Source organism: Idiotropiscis lumnitzeri, chromosome 1 (assembly GCF_059441095.1).
Source record: "Idiotropiscis lumnitzeri isolate Australia: NSW breed Sydney's pygmy pipehorse chromosome 1, RoL_Ilum_1.0, whole genome shotgun sequence".
Taxonomy (NCBI): Eukaryota; Metazoa; Chordata; class Actinopteri; order Syngnathiformes; family Syngnathidae; genus Idiotropiscis; species Idiotropiscis lumnitzeri.
The window spans coordinates 25890315-25902543 of NC_142391.1; the positions used below are offsets into that span (position 1 = coordinate 25890315).

The 12229-nt window shown below is 40.7% G+C and overlaps 1 protein-coding gene across 3 annotated transcripts in view; it reads right to left on the reverse strand.

Annotated features, from left to right (window-relative positions):
• The window catches only part of LOC148343955 (uncharacterized), a 38405-nt gene that overhangs the window by 24255 nt on the left and 1921 nt on the right, over positions 1-12229 (reverse strand). For 2 of the 3 annotated variants that reach the window (XM_088292009.1, XM_088292026.1), the window contains exon 2: positions 5822-6264. In XM_088292009.1, the coding sequence (XP_088148135.1) occupies positions 5822-5913 (92 nt within the window). In that variant the 5' untranslated portion in view covers positions 5914-6264. The remainder of the gene's footprint in view (positions 1-5821; positions 6265-12229) is intronic. The other variant, XM_088292017.1, reaches the window with a different exon arrangement.

The window sequence follows — 12229 nt, forward strand, 5'->3', positions numbered from 1 at the left end:
GCATGTATGTGCTAGCATAGCAGTTAGCCACTCGCGATTATCGTTAGCATCTTGCTAATCGCCAATTAGTATCCTTTTCTACTCATTTTACCACAGTAAAATATGATACAACATAACAAAACAGTGTTCAGCACTTCATTGTGCCCCAGCTCTACTTCTAACAGGTGGCTTCATAGGGAAGTGACACAAAACAGAACACACACACAAGGACGTTTTTGACACTTCTCTACATTCGGTTCCCCTTCGAGTGAGGAAATCACCTGTGTGTGCACGCTAACCCGTTGGTGTCAGCGAGTTTTGCCTGCCTCGCAGGTGTATGTTCATCTGGCCTGTAACTTTAGACCCATTCCCGCTTACTCATGCATGAACGTGGAAAATCTGTCACACAAACACCTCAGCTCGAAGAAATGCTCCAATGTGAGGACGCCATCACTGGAGACAGGAGAACAAAAGAAGACAGCGCCTTGGGTATTGAACGCATGCATGGGGATCATCAACAGAAAGAAATATTTATGAGTGTGTACATGATTAATAGAATCGACAGGGTTGGCTTGCATCACGGAATAATGGACATGGAATAACACCATATTGGTCAGTCGAGAAATCGAAACAATGGCCTTATTTTATCTTAATATTTACCCATAAACAATAGTAAGCAAATTTGGATGACTTTTTAATTAGAGAAAATATTCATAGTTTGAAATAATCTCACACTCATCAATGACTATGACGGGTAATGTGTACCACCGTACCATTCATACAGAAGCTGCCAATGGACACAACTTGCGCCAAATCGGTTAACCAGTTAACCAGTCAAGCTAGCCAGATAAGTGTTCACTGACACCCATGTCACTCACCAAGACGGGCATCACCTTTTAAAGCTATACACTCTCAAAGTCACAGATACTACAGTGCGTGTGTATGGTAACCCCAGGTGCACCTGACATGCATATTATTGTTTTGAATTGTTTTTTTTCAGTTATTATCTGATTACTCGCTTAGGGATATTCTAAAAACATCGTTAGCGGCAGCTCTAAATGGCAGCAAATATTGAAGAACCACCTAACTCTCCAACTTTATTCATACACAAATACGCCTTAACATAGTCATAAGGATTCATGCATTACTTATCAAGAACCAGGGTTATCATAATAATGACAACATGGGTTCTTCACTGGCTCAAGCATCACATCTCAACAAAGTTGTGTGTAAATCTCTTCACTGATTTCTGTGCTACATTGCAAGCTAACAAAAACAGCAATCAAAAGACAAAAAATGTTGCTTATAGTGATTGTTTTATTTATCCTGTCATTGCCTGTCTGTAACTGGGACATTGTGAACCACAAATGCCGCGCAAGCCGTTTGTGTTAGTATTGTAAAAAGAAAGCGTGACAGTGATCACGTCACAGTTGGCTCGATACACCCCCCGCACCAATTTGCGATGAATACCGGGTCAAGCTAATCAGAGGCCTCAAAACAGCTTAGCACTGACACAATGCTGCAAACAGTTCTCTCAGCTGATTCACACATACGCACATTTTTTTAATGACTGGCTAATCTGGTGTTGAACTCAGTGGTTCACACTTGGCAGGAATACGTCTTTATTGGCGGGCCTGTTGAAAATTAATACAATGTGCAAACCAAACTGCTTTCCCAGGAATTCCAGAGACATGGACATTTAAAGACAAAGAACTGTTTGGAGTTTGGGTACTAAACTTTCACCACTGAGCTCATATAACTGAACCATCTTGGCATAGTACTCAAAGTGCAGAAACAGACTCAAAGGCCACATTAGTCTAATGATATCCAATAGAAAGTTTTTAATCAAAGATTCCATCTTCATGAAATACCTCCGCAAAGGCCCAGAGTGTTAACAAAAGTGTTTGAGTGCATAGATATCATTTATGGCTAGAAATGACAACAAACATGCTAACATTAGCTTACTGACTCTCAGCTCTGAACATTTCAATATTATATTTCACTGTCTCCACTTTGCTGCAGTGGTCAATCTTCTTGCTGCCCTCAGTCACCTCAATAATAAAATTATGGTTCCCCACAAGAAGCATACACAGACCACTGTTCAGTCTCCTGAATTGTTGTTTGCTCATATGCTGAGATAAATGTGTTAAATGCAATGCTGTTTTCCGTACATTCCTACAGGGCTACTTTTGAAGAGGAAAATCGAGGAGTGTCGAGTAAAGAAGGAGAAAAGCTAACTCCTCCCGGGTATATAGCGCATAACATGGAACTAATGAACGAAAGGTTCCAGTTTAATTCAGTCGTGGGCTGTACAATTTATGTCATAAAAGTGTGGCAGTGAATAAATTCTACACCCTTATCCGGATCTAAACTAAGGCTGAATGAATGTCAGAATTGTGAAGCAGAGATGTTAACCACTAGTACACCATGCTGCCCCCCCCAAAAAAAATAACTAAACCAATTTCTGAATAAATTTAATAATCAGGTTGCTCATTGGAAAAGGAAGAATCTAATCTATTTATCCTCCATCGGTTTGTAATGGGGAATTTAACATTACCTCTCAACCATTAAATTGTGCAGGTGTACCTAATGAAGAGTCCGGTGAGTGTAATAAAAGATGAGGTGAGACAACAGCAGCATATGTCAGACCATCCCATGTGATAACCTGCAACCTGACCACCTGACACCTGCCCATCCCCATGGCGACACATCAAAACAACACCCAGCTCTCATTCTATCCCACGCTTTCAGTCTGTATTTTTTTGCTTTTCACATTCACACACACAGCTTCTCCTCACATGCCTTCACTCTTTTTAATGACCATAAGTAGCCCAAATTACAAGCTTTATCTCAGTCAAAAACTGCAGAACACGTGCGCTTGTGTGGGAGTCGAGCATGGGTGACGTCCACGTCTTTTTCATCTCCTGACTTCCTCCTCGTCGCACCATGACGTTATGCGGACTCCGGCCGCATGAATGAAGCTTGGCCAACTCGAATCTGACTGGGCTGGGAGGGGAAAAAAAAAAAAAAAGACTCCCACCCTTTCCCAAATATATTGAGTTGCCTTTCTTCAGTGCTTTTGAGATCATCTTTTCCAAGTTTCATGTCCATCATCATGTTGGAGACTCAACCCCAATGCAGCAACTTTGTATTGAACTTCCACCCAGCGTCTCATTAGATTGTTTGCTTTACAATCTGCCGCCTGTCAAACAATCCCATGTACACGATCATCTCCAATATGCCCAGAGGACACAATGTCATGAGTCATCCGTCAAACCAAACACAATGGCACACTGTATTTACTTATGAATGGGAGTGTACTGCAGACATTATTATAGTGAGATGTACTACTACTAATTAGTCTCAAGATGCAGGTGAATATTACCGTATCGTCGATCAACATGTATGTATAGAATAGCTATACAATGAAACCTCTACAGCCCAATTGAATTTTTTTAAGAGAGATTTTGCCCGCATTCAGGAGTTCAATCCGTCACTGCACAAAAAGTAAGCTTATTGTAATACCTTTATGTTCGTTTTTTTTGGCTTTTAAGTCCCTTTTGCAGAACGTATTCCAAAAAACGCCAGCGCCGTCTTAAACGTAAATAAACAGCAGAGGTCACATTAAGTCAAGATGATTCCATTTACAGTTGTTAACTTCTGTCTTTCTTTTTTATTTTTATTTTTACTTGGAGTTAGCAAAACAGTGGTTAACTCAAAAAACTAAATTACTAAAATTGCCTTTGTTACTCCAGTCCTAAAAGCTGTACACTGGCTCCCAATTAGTTGTAGAATAGATTTTAAAATTCTGCTTCTGGTCTAAAAATCACTGAATGGTTTTGTGTCCTGAATACATGAAATATTATGATGTCAATGATGATGGAATATAAACCCAGTAGGTATGCAGTCATTTAGTGAAGCCCAGAGTTAAAAGTAAACATGGTGAAGCTATATTTAGCCGTTATGCTGCACACAAATGAACATTCCAGGTTAAAAACTTAGCTTTTATTTCTTGAATTTACTTTTAAATGTATTTTTTATTTTTTTTGTTCATGTGTTTAAATGTCATCAACATAGATTCTAGTAATTTTGTGAACGCTAGTTGTGTTTTTCTCTTCTTTGTGTGAAGCACATTGAGTTGTAAGGCGTCACGGTGGGGGACTGGTTAGCATGATGGCCTCACAGTACAGAGGCGCAAGGTTCGATTCCGACTCCGGCCTTCCTGTGTGGAGTTTGCATGTTCTCCCCGTGCCTGCGAGGGTTTTCTCCGGCTACTCCGGTTTCTTCCCAGATTCCAAGAACATGTATGGTAGGTGGATCGGACACCCTGCATTGCCCATTGGCGTGATTGTGAGCTCGGATGGTTGTTTGTCTTTGTGTGTCCTGCGATTGGCTGGCAACTAGTCCAGGGTGTACCCTCGAAGATAGCCGCGATCCCTCCAGTACGCACGCGACCCTCATGAGGAGAAGCGGCTTGGATAATGGATGGCTGGACATTGAGTAGTCTGCGTATGAAATACGCTATATGAATAAAACTGCCCTGTAACGGCCATTTACATTACATGTATGTGCAATGGATGGACAGTATTTGATTCCAAAGCACGTCCCAGAGCTGATTCAGTTCAGCGGAGGTTGCGCAGTACTTCCTGCATTCCGACCTCTGCGTAATCAATGTACAGCTGCACTGTTTGATCTCAACGCCAGTACCTGTCATGTTTCCTCATGCTGATATTATTTGGGCTCCATTGTGTAGATCATAGAATTACAAGAAACGGCTTTCAATTCAGTGAAGTTCCCCAATAATATGTATATTGTTGGTCTAACTCAGGGAGTCTCAGGGTAGTATGAGATCCCTCTTGAGGTTTGTGAAAGAATCACTGCCCAAGTTCCATTTAGTTTTATTTAACTTTTGCATTCAATACGTTTGAATTTGATCTTTAAGAACTATTTTTAAACACTTGTTTTGGTACTTGTTTGTAACCTTCATGTGCCATTTATTTTTTAGTATAAATAGTTTCCTAATTTCCTATGTTTAATCAAACTGCGCATGGTGCTACTTTCGCTTACAATAATACTGCGTACATATCCTATTTAGGGCAAAAAAAAAAAATCTTGTTTTGCACAAGCCTTGCACTTCTGTATGTTAACGTAGGTCATGATGGTGGTACTTGGAGAACTATTAACTGTATATGTTAGTTGGAGAACCATCAGTTTAATTGATCTGACAAGTTGGTACAAGTGTTGTTAATGTAGCAAGTTTTACATCAACAGTATTTAGGAAACTAAAAGGAGAACAAGCTTAACAGTTCAGTATGTTGCACCCCGCTTGTTGTCATCAGCATCAGGTAGACTACTAATATTAAAGCATGGGACCATCATTTGGTGGTTGAGACAACTTGTGGGTCTGCTCAATTAATGTATGCCTTCATGAAACTGAGCGAGCAGCAACCTGATCGTGGTAGCAAAGAACACAAGCCTCGCGTTACACTTGAGCAGAGGAAACTTAGGTCTTACATTGTGGGGGCAGTGAGTCACACAGTGTCTGCGCTTCGCGTGCGTAATGGACGAACATCACCTCCTCTCGAACACTCTCAAGGGGGAGGTGAGAAGCTCTGGTATACTTCACATAAAAGTGTCTCACTATGAGTGTGTAAGACAATGGCGTTGTAAAAATAGCCCACGTTGCGTGCGCTGTTTTGCAGCGCAACACTTTGCTCATTGGATTAATGGAATAAAGCCTCCAATTACGCAACAGCTATTCGTTCAGCAACATGAAACTTGATGCATTTATACTTAGAGCACAACGGGGTTGTTATGGATTTCATGAAACAGAAAGTGTTACCAGTTGGTGGAGGAGCGATGGTTGAGGATATCCTCCTTTGCCGTGAGTAGTGACAGGCTGTAGGTATCAAGGTTCACCGTTTGCATGCTCATGGTGCGTTTAAGTGTCCAGACCTCTTCCCGCAGGCTCGTCTCTTCACCGGTCCCCTACTTGTGATCGGGGTGCGTCTATTTGCTGGGATGAGCCACGGCGCAGCCCAAAAAACAACAAAAAAAAACTAGTCGTATTCAGTGGGGAATAAAAAAAAAAAAGGTGAAAACAGTCCACGGGTGGCTTACACGCAGGTTGCACGCAACGTGGGTTCAAGTTTCAAAGTGGGACGATCCGTCGTGCAGGCGTCGCGCACTCCTGCGTGGATGAGACCGTAGTGTGCACACTGGGCTTTGTGCGGAGAGGGGGGAGAGGACTAAGTTTTCAGCACAAAAAAATAAAAGCCCCACCTCCTGTTGAGTGAGTGGAAAGCGTAATGACTTCACTGGCTGGGTCGCACCGTGCACACACACGCGCACACGCACACACAGACAAACAATCTTAGCACTTGTTAGATTGGCAATACTAATTCGCTATCAAATTCATATAGGAAATTCTGGAATAAATTAATAAATACTCGATTCTATGAAATCATATTTAACTGCACAAACAATAACTGGTTCTCTATAAAGAAATATTTGATATGATCATGATTTTCGAGCTCTAATTTGATTATATATTTGGAAACGCACGATAAGCTGTCTTAAAACATATTGTAGAAGTATAATAGTGTATAAATGAGTGTCCTTTTGGAACACTTTAGGTGTAAACCTGTAAACTAAACTGTGGACTACAAGTATACTGGTAGTATATAAATGAGTGTACATGTAGTACACTTCAAGAATAAACCTGTATACTAATTTCCTCCAAATTAGTATTACATAAGTATTTTATTTACACTTTTAGTACACTACAAGTACATAGTTCAGAGTACTTATTCTTGCCTACTTTATAAAGTATGCATCATATATACTAGTTTTTTGTAAGGTTATCCACCAAAACCATGTTTTTTCAGACCAGGTCAGAGTAAGAGTAGCCTATATGTACATTTGAGTACTTGACTATGGATAAGCTACTTGATCTTGCAAGTTTTGATGGATTTTATTTAACGTTTTATATTTTACTTCATCCCTTTTGTTGCTTCTTCTTTTTAATGTCCGTATACAAAATCGTATTTCTCCCACAGTAGAAAACAAGCTGTCGAGTTCAATATACATTTCACGTTAAAACTTGAAAAAGTCCTGAAAATGCTCACATTAAAATGTGAAATATGTCACATTATAACGTCATAAGTTATCACATTTAAGTGTGATAAATTTGGCGTGTGCACTTGGAAAACAAAACGAACCAATTCTTTCCAGGTCAGTTACTATAGTGACATAACTACAATGCACTTCCATGATACTGGAAAAAATAAAGGCCAAGTGTTTAAAATAAAATAAATAAATAAAAAGGACACAAACCTTCATTAGGCTCCGACGGTGACCTGACCCAGTATGATTTTTTTTCTCTTCTCCGAACGGGGAAGTCAAATTTAGCACATTTTAACAAGAGCACTTATGTTAAAATGTGTAACTAATCATATTGTAACATTGAAACATTGAACATTGCGTGAACAGACCTTTGTAACACGTGTAGTTCATAATTACGGCATTTTAATATTGGTTAGCGCTGTACACTAATATTTAGTACGTCTGCCTTACAGTTCTGAGGTTCAAGGTTCAATTCTCAGTGCCCGCCTCCCTGTTTGGAGTTTGAATGCTTGAGTGCTTTTCGCTGGTCTGTTGCTACGTCCCGCTTTCCAAAAACACTCCATGTTAGGTTCATTGAATTCTCGATAGATCTAAATGTGAGTCCAAATGGTTGTTTGTCTATATGCGCTCTGCGACTGACAGATGACCTCTCGGCAAAAGTCAACTGGGACGGTCTAAAGCTCTGCTACATTTGGAATTGTGTAAATTCATTCTTAATGTTTATGAGGATCCTGGGATGAAAAAGGCCAAACACACGTAGAATAATTCAGACCGCCAAGTCACATCGAAATAAATTCGTCAGAAAACTATTCGTAAACCGTTTTGGTCATAGAGGGTCCTTCGTAAACCCACTGAAATGTAGTTTGTGCTAAACCAACCTTTTCTATTATTAATTCTTCGTTTTAGGTTCTCCCCACGTCCCCTCCAAAAAATTGCAACATAAAACAATGTCGTGGTTTAAGAGGTGGATGATGGCAATGTGGCTACTTTGAACAGCCAATCTTTCTCTGGCTTCTTTTTTTCAACACATTCACCACACACACATACCCAAATGAAGCCATTTACTGCAAAAGAAGGAGCAATTTCATGGGAACGGAGTATGTGTGGCATAAAACAAAGAGCAAGGGGAGGTTGTGCGGCTGTCTGATTGTGACACATGCATAGGAAAACTGGTTGCTCAATCTTGCACAAACATGCAAACATGAGCACACAGACCAAACTCTAGAGTAAGTAAAGCAAACATACATATCACACACACGACTGTAGGAAGACTGAATGGGGCTGTATGTGCGCTTTGTGGATGATGAAGTACCCTCATGAGCTCTGGGACTCTACTAAAATTATTTTTGTTTCATCTAGAAAAAAAAGTCAAGGATTCAAATGGAAGCGCTTTTATTTTAACCCAATGTGCATAACAGGCGCTATGTGAACATGTAAAAAAAAAAAAAAAAAACTGTGAAATGGGTTGGCAGCAAAAATTCTTTCTATGCCTGACTTTAGTTCACAAGATAAGGTTGCTGTTTGTTTTAACTTAATCCCGCGAAATTAATCATAACGTTGGCAATGAAAACACATCTCACATCTCAATATAATGCTGTGTCAAATAAAATTGGACATTTTTATGGTTGTAAAAGTGGAATTTTGAACACAAATCTTGGATTGGGTTTCATTCATTTGTGTGGAGTGGTAAGAGGGTATATGTTTTCATAATCATCAACTATAATCAAAAAATAATTGTCCAACTAAACATTTTAAATAAAGCTAAATTACATCCATGCATTATCTGACCCGCTACTCCTCACAAGGGTCGTGGGAGTGCTGGAGTCTATCCACGAGCCTTTGGGCAGTAGGCGGGTACACGATGTTCTGGTTGCCAACCAACCGCACGACACTCAAAAGACGAAAAACCATCCACATCACACTGAAACCCAGGGCCAATTAAGAGTGTTGAATCAAACTACCATGCGTGTCTTTGGATTGTGGGAGGAAACCGGAGTATCTGGAGAAAACCCACGCAGGCACAAGGGGGAACATGCAAACTCCACACAGAAAGGCCAGAGTCAGGATCGAGCCCCGCGCCTCTGAACTTTGAGGCAGACGTGCTAAACAGTGCATGAGTTTTCTCCGGCATCCTCCCACATTCCAAAACATGCAAGCCGGGTTAATTGAAGACTGTAAATCACCCATGGGTAACTGTTCCTTCCATTAATCGTTATGGGGAGATGTAAGGGTACTCACCAACAGATGAACTAACATCTGTTTGAAAATTACAGTTGTTTGTTTACATTTAACCCAAAGTTACTGTTGTTGCAGCCAACGCAGGTGACGTCATGCACGCCGTGATAGCAAGATGTCAGTTTGAGCATTACAGCACACGCGACTGGCTGTCGACTTAATCATGTTCCTCTCTGTTATTTACTGTACTGTCAGCTTCAAGCTAAGCTAATTATTATTTTTAGTTTGTTGAGTTTTATGTGCCATGTTTATTATATACAGCACGTTGTTACAGTTGTGGTTGTGTGCTCTTTAAACAGAGCCGAGCTAAGATATGTGAATGTGATTTTTTTTTTCTCGTCTGTGCAGTATGCCCTATGATTGGCAAGCAGTCAAGGGCATACCATGCCTTTTGTCGAAAGCCATCTGGGATAGGCTCCAGCTCAAACGTGACCCTGAGCAGGTGTTATTCAAACAGTGAAACAAGTAGGGTAACATTTTTTATATAGTAGTAAGAAAATTAAAATAACAAACCAAAGCGTGAAGATTTAAGCTTTTATTTTTTTTTTTGGGGGGGGGGCAGCTCATCTACACCTTGGAGCAAATGCCAAATGCTTGATTTTTGTATCAGCGAATGACTCCTTGTGCATTTTTGCCCAATTGGCAGACCAAAAGGAGTGTCTTGGAGATGTGGTTGGCGGAATGACAATTGGTAACAAAACGTCAACTTAACCATTGCACCTGCTCAGACCACGTCTTACACCGGCGCATCAACGCAACATATATTTCATTCATAAATATGTGAAGAGTGGACATGAAACCCGAATAATTTATTTATTTATTTAATATCATTCCACTGAGCAGCACAGCTATGAGAGGGCTCACACATGATTGTAGGTTGGAAGCACATCGAAGTCAGCTTACACCACTCCCACAGAGGCGCAGCCCTCCCCTTCGCAAAGCGCTGGCCTATGCTCGTCGGCGAAATGACCAACAAAATATACGCTTTGGTATAATATTTATCCATTTATCCACTTTCTATACAGCTTGTCCTCATTAAAGCCACGAATGAGCAAGAGCCTATACCAGGTTTGGGAGAAAACCCATGCAAGCACGAAGAGAATATGCCAAATCCACACGGGAAGGATTTTGAGTTGTGTAATAATACATCAAATGCAATTTCAACCTGTATTATTACATACAGCAAATGTATTAACTTCCTCACAGCGGAGTGCTAATTGAACATGTGAACCAAATAATACAACACATCTGAATCAAGGTTGCAGGGGGTTGTTGGAGGTTGGGGGGAGGCTTCCGTGACAACCTCATGCTGCTATTATTCTTACAACTTCCTGTTATTAGAGACTATCCTGCCCCTCCAAGGCTCTTCGTCCATATCTGGACATGTGAACTGCGGCACTGTTAGCCTCCACTTTAGAGGACTCTGGCATTTCCTCTGCAAGGGTGCGGCGGTTATTGGCCATTGGGTCTAAATGTGAGAATGTGCTGGGATGTCCAGTGGGGCTCTGTACACAAGTTTGAGCGTGTGTGTGTGTGTGTGTACGCGTCTATTGAAACGGACATTTTCGCCTGTCCTTCTCTAATTGCCACAAGCTCTTTGTCCAACCCCCTGCCTTCCTGAGAGTCTAGACTAACAGCCTGTGCTTGACAGATTGTCGAGAGCTCCGCTAACTCACAAAATCCTCTCCTAGGCTCTTAAGAGTACAGCTAATTTACTGTCCATTCACCAATAAGTCCTTAGATCATTCAGTCACTTGTTTCAAGCGGATATATGCTCCTATAGTTCAGGACTGGTGACTTTGTACCTTCAAAATGACAAATCCGATTCCAAGTGCTCAGCAAACCAGTTGGAGGGATGGTGTAAATAAAGTTTTCTTAAAGCATGAATTCTGCATGGAGGGTGATTTCAATCCCAGGGGTAGCGGAAAACGTCAGACGTGTTGACGCCTTTTCTTTTGCCCTGCTGTTGTCATTAGTCGTCACTAATAATATCGTTTCCATCAGCCTGCGCCAACAGTAGTTATTATTGCTCTCATCTTTGCTAGTGTGAGGTAGTTATAAAATCTGAAGGATCATTGTAGCCTTCGCCTGTGGCATTATCACACGGGTACGAAAATTGCTACTTTTCCAGTCTGAGCCTCGAGCTCTTTATTATATATGTCACTCTTTTCGCACAGCTATCATCATCGACAACAGCAACCACAAGATCTGTAAGATAGTTAGAGCTAACGCAATTGCTCTAACTTTATTTGGGTTCAGTAAAATGTCAGTTTTTAATTATTAGCCCTTTCGGTATGCTTTAACCTAAACCCCAAATTCACCAAGTTAAGGTATTTAAAGTACCTGACCCAAACATCGCAAAAATTAACTTATATCTTTTGGTATGTAATATTATAATAATGTTATTATGCATGTATGGAACAGCATGGTATGATATCAAAAGCTGAATAGTGTATGGTATCACAGCTTATCCTACTACATGATATGGTTTGGTATGATGAATAATTACGCTTCTAAAACATAAATACCCAATGCCGAATCACAGTGCACCGCCAGTCCAAAATAACTCTACAGTTAAGATAGAGAAGCAATAAACATTGTAGACATGAGTCACAGGTGATAAGAGAAGAGTGTAAACACATTCACCTGACAGTCGGGGTCATTTATGGTCTGTATGTCAGCATCATGTCAACAGCTGATTTGAGATATGATGAATTGTTACATGGATGAGAATATTTTACACATTATAGGGAGTGTGTTTCTGCTAATGCGCCATGTACGTGCATGTCTATGTGTGTGTTTGCGAGACAGAGGGGACAACATGTGTGAATGTGTGTGTGTGTTCACAGCAGGCCTCCAGATGAGGTGACTGTTCAGCTATGTGCCTTGA